Source organism: Salvia hispanica, chromosome 3 (genome assembly GCF_023119035.1).
Source record: "Salvia hispanica cultivar TCC Black 2014 chromosome 3, UniMelb_Shisp_WGS_1.0, whole genome shotgun sequence".
In the NCBI taxonomy this organism is placed as follows: Eukaryota; Viridiplantae; Streptophyta; class Magnoliopsida; order Lamiales; family Lamiaceae; genus Salvia; species Salvia hispanica.
The window spans coordinates 5835741-5852773 of NC_062967.1; the positions used below are offsets into that span (position 1 = coordinate 5835741).

Below are 17033 nucleotides of genomic sequence, written 5' to 3' on the forward strand. Positions count from 1 at the left end.
CAATATTGTGGGAAAGAGTACATTTAGGGTCTCTAGGTGTTGGAAATAGATAACTTGGTAGTCTCAATATTGTGGGAAAGAGTACATTTAGGGTCTTTAAGGAATTTATCACGAGCCCCAAGTTCATTTGTACCTAGGCACATTTACCTGTCTAGCTCTATAAATAGAGGTGTACAATATATCTTAAAATAAGACAATTTACAATAAAAATACATCGGCTTTCAAATGACAATGATGAACATCGAGCACACCTTGTTGATATGGGTATTAAAGCTCTCAGGTTGGTTTCCGGTTATGCTATGTAGGTGCAATCACATATCGATATTCTAACGATATTCCATTTGCAGTATGCTTTCCATTTGCAACAGGTTTTATTATCTAAGATATGATGTTCTTGTAGCTTATGATCTGATTTTGCGTGTGTGCATTGCAGGCGATACTTCTTCCTGATCACGTTTAGATCCTATCTGTACAGCACTTCAGCCACTGAGATGAAATTCACTACTTGGACGGATGCGAGGCCTTAACTTGGCCATCTTTGTAATAATCTAAGAATCGTTAGATGATACATATAGTGTAGAAATTAGGTAGAAATAAATAATGAGAAGTTGAGAAATGAAGAATGCATGAGAAACTATACACTTGAATGTTGATGGCCTCGCATGTTTGTTCAAACATTATATTTTGTCATTTATATTTGAGAATGGATGTGGATCATTTTGCCCCCTATAAAAACTCATCTTGCAATACAATACTATTATAAAGAGGCAACAGATAATACAAACCTCACGCAGAAGATATGGATGGAGGAAGGAAGGATTGGGAAGAAGAGGTTCATGCGATAGTAATCTCAAAGCTGCTGGCGTTATCATGATGGAGCAATGATGCAGAATCAGTTGCATCTGTGAGCCAGCTGCCATCTTCCCCATTTCCTGCAACTTGAGTTGATTGTGATGATCGAACCTCTGGAATTTGCAGGTGTTTGACATCGGCTTCTAACATTTGCAATACTTGATTCATTGAAGGACGATCATCGGGGCTCATCAGTATGCACCATAACGCAACTATTGTCATCTTTCGAACACTCTCATTCTCATCATTACTAATGTTTTCCTCTGCAATTTCAATCTCTTTGCCTTGTTTAATGTGGTCATATATCCAATTTGGGAAATACTTTGTTGAATCATCACTATTTTTCCGCAACTCTCTGTTGAAGCCCACCATTTCCATCAACAGCATCCCGAAACTATACACATCCGCCTTGGAAGAGACTACGCCAATACCTCGGTGGATGAGTTCTGGAGCAACATAACCTATGGTTCCTCTAGCGGCCGTTAAAGTCACTGCCTCCTTCTCTACGGAGCATGACTTTGCTAACCCGAAATCAGATATTTTGGGAGCGAAGTTATGGTCAAGGAGTATGTTATGAGGCTTGATGTCAAAATGAAGAATCTGGATGTCACACCCCTGATGCAAATAATCAATTCCTCGAGCTATTCCAACAGCAATATCAAACTTTGTATCCCAATTTAAGGAATTCATTTTTTCTCGATTGAAGAGGTATTTTTTAAGAGAACCATTGGGCATGAAATCAAAGACGAGGGCACGCTTGGAACCTTGTGCACAATAGCCAACTAGTTGTACCACATTGATATGGTGTACCCTTCCAATAGTTGCTATTTCATTCATAAAGTCTTGTCCATTCCCGCCTGATTTTCCCAGCATTTTGACTGCTACGTGATGTCCACTTCGAAGCTTTCCTTTGTAAACACAACCATAGCCTCCTTCGCCTAGTTTTTCTTGAAAACCTCTTGTCATTCTCTTAATGGCTGAGTATGAATATCTTATTGGTGATAGTTTGTTATCACTTTGGAGGAAGGATTCTATTGTGTTATATTCGGATAAACGCCTTCTTCGGAATTTGTAAATCAAAAACCACCACACTAAAGGAAATATGATAATCCTTGCAAACAATGTGATGAAGCCTGTCATGAGATGAGTTATAGGCAATAAATGTCAAATACCTATTATGCAACAATATTTGCAAAATCAAAAGTACAACGCACATGAAGCTATGACCTAAAACTGAATTTAATATTATTTGTAAAAAATATATATCACCTTAAATTCATAATTTTATTCGATTTATTAAAAAATTTACACTTAAATTTAACTAAATACTCATTTGCTCCCTTACTAATAAGTCTTGATAATGTGCTATATGTATTTTAATACTCCATAAAATTAATAAAATAATAGTGAGATGGAAAAAAATAATTATACAATTATTTATGGAAAATAAGCACTATCTCATACAAAAATGTCCATTTTTTGCTTCATAAAAGCTTGATCTGATAAATTTTATTTCCATTTTCTGAATGATATGATAGTGAATCGTTTAGTGCAATCCTGACAATAGCAGTAGCGCACGACATTCACATGCTAATATGCCATAATCCATATCACGATTATTGGTGCGGAAAAATGGCGTAAAGTTTTTTGATAAAAAGTCGATAGTTTGAAATTTAAATAAATGTTTCTTAATTCCTGATTATGTCAATACATATTTGATTTAATTTCACCATTCACTCATTCTAACCAAATGAAAAATCATGATTTTGTAGATCTTTCAAAGTCGATCATCTGCACGGTACTCCCTCCGTCCCATTGAAGATGACCATTCCTTAGACGGCACAAGATTTTATGTAGGTTTATTTTGCGTGTTAAATAGAGAGTAAAACAAAAAAGAAGAAACAAAGTAGAAATAAATGGTATTTTCATTAGTAACATATCATCTTGGTTGGGACATATAGAAAAGGAAAGTGGGTCATCGATTTTTAGTGGGACGGAGGGAGTACTTCTTACTAGTACTACTATTCTTATTTTTAAAATGTAAACTAGTACTCCCTCTGTTCCGCTTAAGATGACACGTTTTCCTTTTTAGTTTGTCCCAACTAAGATGACACATTTCCTCTTTTGGTAACTTTCTCTCTCCGATTAATACACTCAACCACTTTTTCTCACTCCTATTAAAATATTCATCTTCCTTTATCTCTCTACTTTAATAATTACACCCACCTTCTCTCTCTCCAATTAAACACTTTAACCAATAACTCCTAAAATCCCGTGCCGGCTAAGCAATCTATCATCTTAGCCGGGACGGAGGGAGCACTATTATTCAACTAATTTTTCTTGGTTCACTATTATATTTAATTACGTTATTCTATCTTCATTAACATTTATTTTTTCTCTATACTTAATATTCCCTCCGCCTCTCATTATGTGTGCTAATTTCCATTTTGGTCCGTCTTAATTAATTGTCTCACTTCATTTTATACCTTTTGGTAGTGGATCATATTCCATATTTCTTTAGTGCATTCTCCCTCATATTTTATTAAGTAATACTTTTGTGTCTTCAAATAAGGTGTACATAAATGGAACTTGAACTATCGAGTAGAGAGTAGAGCATAATTAAAAGCGCACCTATGATGAGTACTGATTGTTGATTGAGCATCGGGAAAGATGGGTAGGACTCTGCAAGCACACCGAGTAGATGGTAAGCACACAAGAATATGTAAGTTAAAATACACACTGAAAGAATGCAAGGATTCTTACTGTTATAGATAGAGGATTCTGTTGACAATAGAATTGTACTAGTAATCAGACATAAGAGTAGTGCTACAGCGGCGAATCCACAGAGGGTGAATACAGGAGGGCTTACCGCTGCGCACAACAAACCTGCAATTCGAAGCTGAGTCATACTATAAGATTTCAAATTAATATTAAGTGAAGATTAGAGCTTACCTGCAACGACCACAAGAAGTACGATCAGAACTATAGCTATACACACAACACAAGGTTAGCAATATTAGTAATATGACTGACAACAGACATTTACATAGTGCACACTTACACCACTTAATGATGGATGAATCATGACTGTCACAAGGCCAGAGGCATGTCCCGAGTTCAAATCCATACAAGAGGACCTCATGGATTTCTGAAAGAGAAACATTTTTCAAAGGCTCAAAATCATACCAGGATGTCATCGCTATGAGGTCAACTCCACAGGCGTATGGAACCTCTGAGGCCATCATGCTGCCGACCTTGACATAAGCATATCTGTGATGATGGGATGAATTAGAGGCACACTGATTAGTGATATCAGTATAAAGGGATGTATTTCTCAACGGATTTGGGCAGCTTATAAAGTTTAAAGGTGTGTTGCTGGAATAAATGGACTTTAGGTAACGAAGACGATTAGGATTATGATAGGTGAAGTTATAGGCATATATAGAAAAGGGGGGAAACGAGCAGATGTCGTCTTTGTTTATGGAGGCATCAACCACCCTGATGGTGGGCTCGTCTCTGTAGTAGATTTCTTGGACATAGTATTTGTGAGAATGAAGGGAGAAGTAGGCCACATTATTTTCACATGATAATTCAAATCTTGGATCACCGCAATTCTTGGGGTGGCCCTTGAGGCGGAAAGGGGGGCTGATGTTGGGAATGATGCCGCACGAAGAAGGACTGCATTTGGCATCACATGATTCAAACAAACTATGGAGTGAGAGAAAGAGAATCGAAAAGAGAGATGAAGTGATGAGGTTTTGATGTGTTGTGATCAACATTAGATGTTTAACAAAACCCCACAATAAACTGATTTTGGGTACACACCCCCTCACTACTAAATATATATGGAGCAGCATGTTTGTATTGGATGGACATAATTCAGTCTTGAAACCAGACGCCAGGCATGACTTTGAGCAACTGATTGTGATTTTGCATTAAAAGCGGTAGCCCCACCACAATAGATCGTGATTAAAATGGAATCACTACCACTAATTGCATGCAGAGGAAAGTAGAATTAAAATGCATAAAAGGGATTCTCATAAAAATACTTGTAATATCCACATTGTGAAATACTCCTAATGAATTACATCCACATAAATTGGTGTTGAAGAACCTGCATTAATGAATTTACATCCATATATACTCCTTTGTACAATATTATCAATTTCTTAATTCTTAGTCTCTTATACTTATGTCACATGGACAGTGTCATAATGATGTATTGCCTTAATTCTTGTGTTTAATATAGTTCCAAGTACAACTTTGTTTCACAATGATTTTCTCAATTTCATATATAGTTACCATGCACCTAGCTAGTCTATCCGCAAAGGGTGGTGATATTTATTATTGTATGGGAAGGTAACTAGATATTATGATTAAGACTTATGAGGTCAAGTAAGGACTTATGAGGTGCAGCAAAGGACTTGTACAAAATGTAGAGCAACTTGCGAAAAGGGACAATTTGAGTAATGACTTTGCTATGAATGGGGATAAGGTTAAGACAAAGTCATAGAAGACCCATTCAATGGCAAAGAGATTCTTTTTTTTTTTTGACATAGTATTTGTGAGAGTTAAGGGAGATGAAGGTCACATTATTTTCTCTTCTGGGGTCGCCCTTGAGGTGGAAAAGATGAGATGACGTGCTTGCCTAATTTATGACTGAGATGATGAGAAAAATAATGGAGAGATGAGAAAAATGAGTGTTTAGTTGATTGTGGATCCATTTTATAAATGATGGGTAACATTATTATTTGTTGAAAATTTTCCAAATTTAGACTTGGTCAAATAAAGACAGAAATATATATTTAAAATAACAGTAAAAAATATTTTTTTTCAAAAATAGGTATAGTACAGTAACATCTTTGTCGAGACAATATAAAAAGAAACTGAGATATTTTTAGTAGGACAAATTGAGTATTTTATATACATTTGTTTCTCATAAGGAAAAGGCATGACAAACTAAACAGAGTATAGTTCACTAAATGATCACTTCTAGATGCATGAACTTACTCTGTTCCAATTACTAGATGATGATTTTATGATGCAACTTTTTAACTTTGTTGAGATAATATTTCAAAAGTATGCCTCTGCTAGGTCAAAACTTTATAAGCAGAGCATGTCTCACTATTTGAGATTTTTGTGTTTTTAAGGTGGATGGCTATCCTATGTATAGCATGGCAACCCCAACAATTGCTGGTGCAGAAGAGATGTTAGCCTATTTAGGTGCCAAGCCCATATGAAGCTATTGGGTTTAGACTATGTGCACAGTAAGGAATATCAAGCTTCCTAGGTCCAGCGAATCCACTAGATAACAGGGTCTAGGAACTCACGGATCGTTGGAAGATCTCGGTCGTCGGATACACAGAATACCTATTCAAAACCCTCAACCACGTATACTAAAATTAGCATAAGAAAGTAGGGATCGATCCCACAGAGATGAATGCGCAATTAAACATATTCTCTTTATTTATCCAAGTTTAAGCACAAATGCAAAAGGGTGCCTGATAGGGACCCCGATTTAGTGAATCTCGTCAAAGATCATCTCCAGTATCTTTTATTTGATTTGATTTATAGTATCTTTTATTTTAGTTGGTTATCCTTAATTATTGTAATCTTTTTATTTATTTATCTTGCTTGATTAGCAAGATACTTTTTAGGTTTAGAATTCTATAAATAATAGAATTCTATAGCATTTTCATTCATTGAGAAATATAAATTAACTTCTATTCTCATTCTTGGTTCCGAAACCCTAGCACTTCAACTAGGTTTATCCTCTTTTGTTCCGTTCAATCTTCGCGTGCTCTACAAACCTCTCGATAGGGAACCTAAATCCTATCAGTGCCTTTATGCGTTGATCTGCAACAGCGATCTTTTAATCAGACAGAAACTCACTAAAGAATGTCGTACTCCCATATAATAGTCACAACTAGAAATAAAATGAAGTAAATAATATAACTAAACCTACTTACAGTAAAAAAATTCAGAAGTAAGTTATGCTAGGTCTGTTAATCCAGAAATTACGTCATGGAAATGATACCTGCCTTAGTAAACACAATCTGCCTTAGTAAAACTGATATAACTGTTTGAGCCAGTTTAATGTAGCTCAATTCAAAACATATATTCACATTTCAAATTCGTTTGATGAAATTGTTCTCTAGCTATCTAGTCATTTCCTCCTTTTTGAAGGTGTGCGGGTGCTGGGCATTTGAGAGATGATATTCTATACTACAGCAAGGAACTCGAACGGCTTTCAAATGACATGATGAAGATCGAGCATACATTGTTGATATGGGTATTAAAGCTCTAAGGTTGGTTTCCGGTTATGATGTTCTAACAGTATTCCATTGCAACTGGTATTATTACTACATCCGTCCCCCAAAATTTGTTACACTTTAACCCGACACAGGTTTTAAGAAATGTAATGGAAAGTGAGTTGAAAAAGTTGGTGGGATGTGGGTCCTACTTTTAAAGTATTAGTTTTATAATAAAATGTGAGTATGAATGAGTTAGTGGAATATGGGGTCCACTATAAAAAATGGTAAAAGTGAAGTGTATCAAATTTTCAGGGACGGACCGAAATAGTAAACTGTATCAAATTTTCAGGGACAGAGGTAGTATCTAAGATATGATGTTCTTGTAGCTTATGATCTGATTTTGCGTGTGTGCATTGCAGGCGATACTTCTTCCAGATCACGTTTAGATCCTATCTGTACAGCACTTAAGCCCCTGAGATGAAATTCACTACTTGGATGGATGCGAGGCCTGAACTTGGCCATCTTTGTAATAATCTAAGAATCGTTAGATGATTACATATAGTGTAGAAATTATATATAGGGAAAGCTCTCCTTGGCTTAAATAAATAATGAGAAGTTGAGAAATGAAGAATGCATGAGAAACCATACACTTGAATTTTGATGGCCTCGCATGTTTGTTCAAACATTATATTTTGTCATTTATATTTGAGAATGGATGTGGATCATTTTGCCCCCTATAAAAATTCATCTTGCAATACAATACTATTATAAATAGGCAACAGATATTACAAACCTCACGCAGAAGATATGGATGGAGGAAGGAAGGATTGGGAAGAAGAGGTTCATGCGATAGTAATCTCAAAGCTGCTGGCGTTGTCATGATGGAGCAATGATGCAGAATCAGTTGCATCAGTGAGCCAGCTGCCATCTTCCCCATTTCCTGCAACTTGGGTTGATTGTGATGATCGAACCTCTGGAATCTGCAGGCGTTCGACGTCGGCTTCTAACATTTGTAACACTTGATTCATTGAAGGACGATTATCAGGGCTTATCAGTATGCACCATAACGCAACTATTGTCATCTTTCGAACACTCTTATTATCGTCGTTACTATAGCTTTCCCCCGTCTTTTCAATTTCAATCTCTATGCCTTGTTTAATGTGGTCATATATCCAATCTGGGAAATACTTTGTTGAATCATCATTGTTTGTCTTCAACTCTTTGTTTAAGCCCACTATTTCCATCAACAACATCCCGAAACTATATACATCTGCCTTGGAAGAGACTGCGCCAATACCTCTATTGATCAGTTCGGGGGCAACATACCCTATAGTTCCTCTAGCAGCCGTTAAGGTCACAGCCTCCTTCTCTACGGAACAAGACTTTGCTAGCCCAAAATCAGATATTTTGGGAATGAAGTTATGGTCGAGGAGTACGTTATGAGGTTTGATGTCAAAATGAAGAATCTGGATGTCGCATCCTCGATGCAAATACTCAATTCCTCGGGCTATTCCAACGGCAATGTCAAACTTTGTATCCCAGTTTAAAGAATTCATTCCCTCTCGATTGAAGAGGTACTTTTCAAGAGAACCATTGGGCATGAAATCAAATACGAGGGCACGCTTAGAGCCTTCTGCACAATAGCCAACTAGTTGCACCACATTGACATGGTGTATCCTTCCAATAGTTGTTATTTCATTCATGAAGTCTTGCCCATTTCTTCCGGATTTTCCCAGCAGCTTGACTGCTACATCATGTCCACTTTGAAGCTTTCCTTTGTAAACACAACCATAGCCTCCTTCACCTAGTTTTTGTCGAAAACGCCTTGTCATTTTCTTTATGTTGGAATATGAATATCTGATTGGTGATAGTTTGTTATCACTTTGGAGGAAGGATTCTATTGTGTTATATTCGGACAAACGCCTTCTTCGAAATTTGTAGATTAAAAACCACCACACTAAAGGAAATATGATAATCCTTGCAAACAAGGTGATGAAGCCTGCATGATATGAGTTATAGAAAAAAATTGTCAAATACACCTATTATGGAACAATATTTGCAAAATCAAAAGTACAACGCACATAAAGCTATGACCTAAAACTGAATTTAATATTATTTGTAAAAAATATATATCACCTTAAATTTTTAATTTTATTCGATTTAGTAATAAATTTACATTTAAATTTATCTAAATACTCATTTGGTCTATTACCAATAAGTCTTGATAATGTGCTATATATATTATAATACTCCATAAATTAATAAAATAAAAGTGAGATGGAAAAATAAAATTATTTATAGAAAATAAGCACTATCTCACACAAAAATGTCCATTTTATGCTTCCTAAAATCTTGATGTGGTAAATTTTATTTCCATTTTCTGAATGATATGATAGTAAATCGTTTATTGCAATTACAAAAATTAAATACTACTCCTAAGTCCTGACAATAGCAGTGCACGAGAAAAAATTCAATGGTCACGGCATACCAAATGGCAGTGTGACGTGGTATGCCCCGCTAATAAATTTTTGACATGTGTATTTATAATGGCCCCACTAAATACATTCATTTCTTTATAAACATGGATATTATTATTAAGTTTGGAAATTATTCAAAAATTTAGGAGTTGCTATAGTAACTTATACTCACTTCTAATTTTGTACTATGAGTTATAAATTGTTTCGTCCTTTTTAGTTATATGAATTTAAAATAAAATACATGAAATATTAGTATATTTCCCGTATATTTATTTTTAGAATTTACTCATTATATTAGACAGATGAGTACCTAATATAAGTAGTTTTCTGATCATTTACTAATTATTATATTAGCTACCTTTATATTTAATGGAGTATAATTATTCATACATGTAAAATGGTAAAATAATGCTATAAGAATGAATTTATATAATCACTCATAATTTCGAATTTATATAATCACTCATAATTTCGGAAATCACTGCTATTTGACAAGGAAAAAAAAGAAAATAAGAAATTTAAGTTATCAATAAAACAAGACATATTAACCATAATTAAATCATAAATTACGTTAACTATGGGAAATTATGAATGACTTATAGTTTCATTCTTATATATTATTTTACCATTTTATATATATAAATAATTATACTACTCCGTATTAAATATAATCGTAGCTAATAATAGTAAGTAAATGACATGAAAATTAATCTTGTTATATTAAATCTTTGTCTGTCTATAAACAAAATATAATAATGTACAGAGTATTTTATTTTGTTAAATTCATGTTCTTATTGATTACTAAAAGGCTGAAACAATCTATAAGTCATGGTGCAAGAAATTTGGTCAAAAAGAACGTAAAGTATATTAAGTTATAAATATAGGAACTCCTAGATTATTTTAGATAGTTTCCAAATTTAATAATAATATCCATGTTTATAAAGAAATGAATGTAGTTAGTGGGGCCATTATAAATACACATGTCAAAAAGTTATTAGCAGGGCATACCACGTCACACTGCCATTTGGTATGCCGTGACCACTAAATTTTTTCTCAGCAGTGCACCGGACATTCACATGCCAATATGCATAATCCATATCACGATTATTGGTGCAGAAAAATGGCGTAAAACAATTTTGATACAAAGTCGATAGTTTGAAATTTAAATAAAGAGCAAAGGTGAATTTTAGTTCTAAACATATGATCAAAATATGAATTTGGTTCAAAATATTTATTTTTTAAAAAATAGGTTCATAACAAATGAAAATGTTGACGAAGTAGTCCTTTTTTTACGGTTTCGTCCAAAAACTAACGATCAATGCTAATTGCACACTGGCATGACCATTAGTTTTTTTATGGAACCGTAAAAAAAGGACCACTTCAACAAGGATTTCATTTGTTTTGAGCCTATTTTTCAAAAAGTAAATATTTTGGACCAAATTCATATTTTAGTAATATGTTTAGGATTAAAATTCACATTTACTCATAAATAAATGTTAATACATGTTTAACTATTTTCATTGACTATGTTAGTACATGTTTAATTATTTTCACCATTCACTCATTCTAACCAAATGAAAAATCATGATTTTGTAGATCTTTCAAAGTCGATCCCTTGCATGTTACTCCCTCCGTCCGTCCCAAAGAAGATGACTCTTCCTTGAGCGGCACGAGATTTTATATTAGTTTTATTATTTGTGTTAAGTAGAAAGAGTAAAGTAAGAGAGAAGGAATAAAGTAGAAATAAAAGATATTTCCATTAATAATAGATCATCATTGTTAGGATAAATTAAAAAGAAAAGTGAATCATCGATTTTTAATGGGACGGGGGTACTACTTACTAGTACTATTTTCATTTTAAAAAAAGCAAACTGCTACTATTATTCAACAAATTTTTCTTGGTTCACTACTTTTTAAGTATATTACATTATTCTATCTTCATTAGCATATATTTTCCTCTATACTTAATACTCCCTCCGTCACTCATTATGTGTGCTAATTACCGTTTTGGTCCGTCTTTTATTAATGATCTCACTTCATTTTTATAACTTTTAGTAGTGGATTCCATATTCCACTAACGCATTATCCCTCACATTTTATCACAATACTAATATATAAAAGTATGACCCACATTTCACTACTTTTTCAACTCATTTTCTTTTACATTTCCCTCATTTTTCTTTTACATTTCCCGTGCCGGGTCAAGTGGGACACATATTGAAGGACGGAGGGAATACAACATTACAACTTAAAATTTTGTGTCTTCAAATAAGTTGTACATATGTGAAGGGAGTATAAATTTAAAAATGGAACTTGAACTAACGAGTAGGGAGTAGAGGATAAATTAAAGGCGCACCTATGATGAGTACTGATTGTTGATTGAGCATCGATAAAGCTCGTTCGGACTCTGCAAGCATACCGATGAGTAGATGCTTAGTACTCCAAAGAATATGAGTGTATGAATAAAAATACAGATAATAATACACTGAATGGATGCAAGGATTCTTACTGTTATAGAGTGAGTATTCTTTTGACATTAGAATCGTACTAGTAATCACATAGTATAACAGTAGTGATACAGCGGCAAATCCACAGAGGGTGAATACAGGAGGGCTTACCACTGCGCACAATAAACCTGCAAGTGGAAGCTGAGTCATACTATAAGAATTCAAATTGATATAAGGTGAAGATTAGAGCTTACCTGCAAAGACGACAAGAAGTTCGATCGAAACTGTAGCTATACACACAACACAAGGTTAGTAATATTTTTCCAGAATTACCAAAATATAGGAATGATGCTACTAATATATGACTGACATAGACATAGACAATTGTGTACATAGTGCACACTTACCCCAGTTAATGATGAATAAATCACTACTCTCACACGGCCAGGGGCATATCCCGAGTTCAAATCCAAACAAGAGGGACTCGTGGATTTCTGAAAGCGAAACATTGTTCAAATCTCGAAACTATACAAGGGTGTGACCATCGCTATGAGGTCAACTCCACAGGTGTATGGAACCTCTGAGGCCATCATATTGCCAACCTTGATATAAGCATATCTGTGATGATGGGATGAATATTTAGAGGCACACTGATTAGTGATATCAGTATAAAGGGATGTATTTTTCAACGGATTTGGGCAGCTTATCAAGTTTATAGGTAAGGAATCGATCGGGGATAGGTTAGAAAGACGATAATTGGGATGAGCATAGGTGAACTGATAGGCATATTTAGAAAAAGTGGGAAACGAGCAGATGTCATCTTCGTTTATGGAAGCATCAACCAGCCTGATGGTGGACCTGTCGTAGTAGATATCTTGGACATAGTATTTGTGAGAATGGAGGGAGAAGTAGGCCACTTTATTTTCACATGATAATTCAAATCTTGGATCACCGCAATTCTTGGGGTCACCCTTTAGGCGGAAAGGGGAGCTGATGTTGGGAAACATGCCGCAGGAAGAAAAAGTGCATTCAGCATCACAAGTTTCAACCAAATTATGGAGTGACAGAATCATCAAGAGAGATGAAGCGATGAGGTTTTGATGTGTTGAGATCATAGCTCTCGTGGAATTAACCAAAGAAAATTGTGGAATGATGGATGTTTAACAAAACCACAATAGAACTAACTTTGGGTACACACACTCACTACTAAATACTCCACTATATATGGGGCAGCTCCAAGCATGACTTGTGAGCAACTGATTTTAGGAGAGGAATTTATTTTAGTTTCAAATTAAAAGCGGAGTTGGTTTTTGAATATTACGCCAAACTAATGCAATTATCACTAATCCTCTCTTTATGCAATTAGTTTTTTTACCTTTTCAATTCTAACACATTTAAAGCTTATAATGAATTTAATTTTTCTTGCTAGTTCTCTTTTCTTTGGTTATTAGATTAAGTGTGTCCACCAGCAAACCGAGTGACTATTAGACGTGTTGATTTGAATTTTTGCGAGTTCTTTTTAATGCAGTTAAAATTTTTTACCTCTATTATAGGTAGTGGAAGTCATACAAATTACATTAAAATAATTGTTTATATTCGATACGTCCTTAATAATTTGCTCTTGTTCCTTTTGTATAAATCAAACGTATTGAATATAAAATGTGTAGACAAATTTGGTTTCATATATAAACTTGAGATAATTAAAAAGATTTATTAAAAACAATTATTACCGAGTTGGAAGTAGCTATAATGAAAAATTCACGTTGTCTATAGTAACATGATACTCCTCCTTCGGCTCCTTGCTTTGAATCACTAATTTTTTTTTCACTCGTTTTAGGAAAATAATACTCCATCCGTTTCTTTATAGTTGAGTCATTTCTATATATGGTAACCTTTTTCTCTTTCTTACTTTACTCTCTCTTACTTTATTCTCTCTACTTTATTCACTTTATACTTTATTCTCTCTATATTTTCTTCTCTCTTACTTTTTTATCTATTTATTTAACACACCCAATATTCCTTTCTAAAACTGCGTGCCAAAAAGTTTCGCCTCAACTATGGCGAAACGGAAGGAGTAATAAATATTAAAGTGAAAAGAAACTAAATTAAGAATGAGTTATTTGAATTACTATTCACTCCGTCCCCAAAAAATATGTACTTTTGGTTCGACACAGATTTTAATACATGGAATGGATGGATTATAACTTTTTTGTGAAGAAACTCCCATAAAAAAGACTTGTAATATTAGGACTTTGGATAGTTATCAACCCAACTCGAAATCATCATGTTCTTATCGAATAATGATGTTTGGCTTAATACCTGTGTTTACAACTTTGTTTCACAATGATTTTCTCAATTTCATTTAGAGTTACCCAAGTTTTAGTTAAGCAACGATTGACTTTGTCTTATGATATGAGGCTAAAGGTTGTCGGTGCAGCAAAGATTGAGCAACTTGCGCAAAGGGACAATTTTAGTACTGTAGTTACTATTTAGTACTGCTACTTTGATATGAAAGGGAAGGTTGACGCAAAGTCGTTGAAGACCCAGTCAAATAAGGTCTGAGTATTACATCTGCCTTTCAAATATTGTCCCACTTTAATCCAATATGGATTTAAAAAAATATAATAAAAAATGAGTTGAAAAAGTTTCTGAATTATGGATCCTACTTTTATATATTAGTTTTATTTTATAATAAAATGTGAGTATGAATGAGTTATTGGAATATGAGGTTCATTACAAAAAATAATAAAAAGTGAAATGGGATAAACTTTGGGGACGAACAGAGAAATGGGATAAACTTTCGTGGATGGGGGTAGTAGTACTTTTCCTCTAATTTATTTCCATTAGCTTTTTATTTATTTCGAGAGATATACTCCCAAATCACTAAATCTAAATTAGTTAGAATAATACTCTCTCCGTAAGTTAAGTTGTATTCCTTTAATGATGTCTAAGAATCATTTCATGTTCTGACAAAAAAATTAAAATATTCAATCATTCTTATTTTATTCAATTACTTACTTTACTCTCCCTTTACATTTCCTGTATTTTATTCTTCTCTCCTACTCCCTCTATTCCACAGTAGTGGAGTCCTTTTCGTTTTTAGTAAAAATCTACATATTTCTTCTCAATTACTTTACCCTCTCGTATTTTATTTTCTCTTCACTATCTACCTTTTTCATTTCATACTTTATTTGTCATTTACTTAATTTACATAACATAATTTTTCTTAAATCGCGTGCTGAAAAGAAACGTGTCCACTACCGCGAAACGGAGAGAGTACCTTTCAACACAATTTCTTAATTTCTGTACCCAAAAGTTTTGATTCAACTTAATTGGGACAAATGAAGTAATATATACTTTCTTCGTCTCATTATAAGTGATCAATTTTTTATTTTTGGTTGTCTTGACTAGGGATGTCAATATAGCCCGCAACCCATGGGCCGGCCCGAATAGCCCGCCAAATTTATAGGGTTAGGGCTGAAAATTTCTAGCCCGATAAAATTACAGCCCGACTAGCCCGCACCCGATTAGCCCGCAACCCGTTAGGGCCAGACCCGAAAACCCGATGGGCTGGCCCGAAAACCCGATAAAATTTCTATCGTTCTATTTGTTTGACTCTAATTCGACACTTCATTAGTTATTTTATGATATAGACAACTAAAAAATTAACTTTCAATTTTATATATTAAATATATAAATTATATATTAAATTTTTATTAACATAATAATAGATATATAAATTAGAAACTTCAAATTCACTAAAAAATATATTTAAATTTCTAAAAGATGCTTTAAAATTTCTTGATGTTTATGTTTTATTTTGCATAAATCTCAAATATTAGTATATGATGGTGTTTATATTTGAGTTTAAGCATATATCTCAAATATATCATAATTAAATATTTTACATTTTATAAATATAATTAATTTTCACCATTATTTATTGGATTGATCGCATGTTAATTTTATCGATAGCAACCCGATTAGCCCGCTGGGCTAGCCCGAAAACCGAGCTTATAGGGTTAGGGTTGAACTTTGATAACCCGAAGAAAATCACAACCCGATTAGCCCGCATGAAGATTGACCTTCGTCTCATTATAAGTGATCAATTTTTTATTTTTGGTTGTCTTGACACAAGTGATTAAATTTTTTTGGCAAAAAATAACACCTTTATCTTTCTCTTAATTATTTATTCCCTCCCTCCTACTTTATTTTCTATTTCTTTATCTCTCTAACTTTTTCCTTCTATTTCTTTATCTCTCCAACTTTTTCCACTTTCATATTTTATTCTTTCTACTTAACTTAATAAAGTAAGTATATTATATTAGTTTCTTATATAGTACTCCCTCCGTCCCTGAAAATTTGTCACCTATTTCCTTTCTCGTCCGTCCCTAAAAATTTGTCACCTTTCACTTTTTACCATTTTTGGTAGTGGACCTCATACTCCACTAACTCATTCCCACTCACATTTTATTATAAAACTAATATATAAAAGTAGGACCCACATGCCACCAACTTTTTCAACCTACTTTCTATTACATTTCTTAAAACCCGTGCCGGGTCAAATGGTGACAAATTATTGGGGACGGAGGGAGTACTATACAAAGGATGGCAGAAGTATCTTTTACGATTTACTATTGCATGATATACTACCTCCGTAAATATGAAACATTTATTTTTCGGCACAAGATTTTATATAGTAGTACTCCCTCCGTTCCATAGTAATGGATGTGTTTCTTTTCGGCACGAAGATTAAGAAAAATTATGTTAGGTGAGTTAAGTATATGGAGAGTAAAGTGAAAAATGAAAAAGGTAGAGAGATGAAGAGAGAATAAAGTAAGAGAGAGTAAAGTAGGTGTGGAAAAATGTGTTGACTTTTACTAAAAAGAGAAATGACTCTATTACTATGAAATGTATCAAAATGGCAAAATGACTCTATTACTATGGAACGGAGGGACTATTATTTTGTGAGTTAATTAAGAGAAAAAAATAGAGTTAATATT

At 33.9% G+C, this 17033-nt stretch overlaps 2 protein-coding genes across 3 annotated transcripts; both read right to left on the reverse strand.

Moving 5' to 3' along the window:
* Window positions 1-665: 665 nt before the first annotated feature.
* On the reverse strand, window positions 666-4645 carry LOC125213075 (LEAF RUST 10 DISEASE-RESISTANCE LOCUS RECEPTOR-LIKE PROTEIN KINASE-like 2.1). Of its 2 annotated transcripts, XM_048113436.1 has the most exons (5): window positions 3914-4645; window positions 3805-3840; window positions 3616-3738; window positions 3484-3534; window positions 666-1985 (listed from the first exon to the last, which is right to left on the reverse strand). In XM_048113436.1, exons 1-5 carry the CDS (start codon window positions 4629-4631, stop codon window positions 835-837), a joined length of 2079 nt encoding a protein of 692 aa, XP_047969393.1. In that variant the 5' UTR covers window positions 4632-4645; the 3' UTR covers window positions 666-834. The 2 variants fall into 2 exon arrangements, with proteins under 2 accessions (XP_047969393.1, XP_047969394.1); XM_048113437.1 differs by lacking the exon at window positions 3805-3840.
* Window positions 4646-7681: 3036 nt separating this feature from the next.
* On the reverse strand, window positions 7682-13037 carry LOC125209132 (rust resistance kinase Lr10-like). The gene is made up of 5 exons (XM_048108740.1): window positions 12573-13037; window positions 12438-12524; window positions 12285-12320; window positions 12202-12241; window positions 7682-9105 (listed from the first exon to the last, which is right to left on the reverse strand). Exons 1-5 carry the CDS (start codon window positions 13035-13037, stop codon window positions 7949-7951), a joined length of 1785 nt encoding a protein of 594 aa, XP_047964697.1. The 3' UTR covers window positions 7682-7948.
* Between the last annotated feature and the right edge of the window lie 3996 nt (window positions 13038-17033).

Coding starts and splice junctions, on each gene's coding strand:
- LOC125213075 (XM_048113436.1), bottom strand. CDS start 4,631: ATGTTGATCACAACACATCAAAACCTCATCACTTCATCTCTCTTTTCG. Junction 3,841..3,913: donor TTCATCCATCATTAAGTGGT/GTAAGTGTGCAC, acceptor TTGTGTGTATAG/CTATAGTTCTGATCGTACTT. Junction 1,986..3,483: donor ACAATCAGTACTCATCATAG/GTGCGCTTTTAA, acceptor ATCTCATGACAG/GCTTCATCACATTGTTTGCA.
- LOC125209132 (XM_048108740.1), bottom strand. CDS start 13,037: ATGTTTCCCAACATCAGCTCCCCTTTCCGCCTAAAGGGTGACCCCAAG. Junction 12,321..12,437: donor TTTATTCATCATTAACTGGG/GTAAGTGTGCAC, acceptor TTGTGTGTATAG/CTACAGTTTCGATCGAACTT. Junction 12,242..12,284: donor ACTTCTTGTCGTCTTTGCAG/GTAAGCTCTAAT, acceptor GAATTCTTATAG/TATGACTCAGCTTCCACTTG.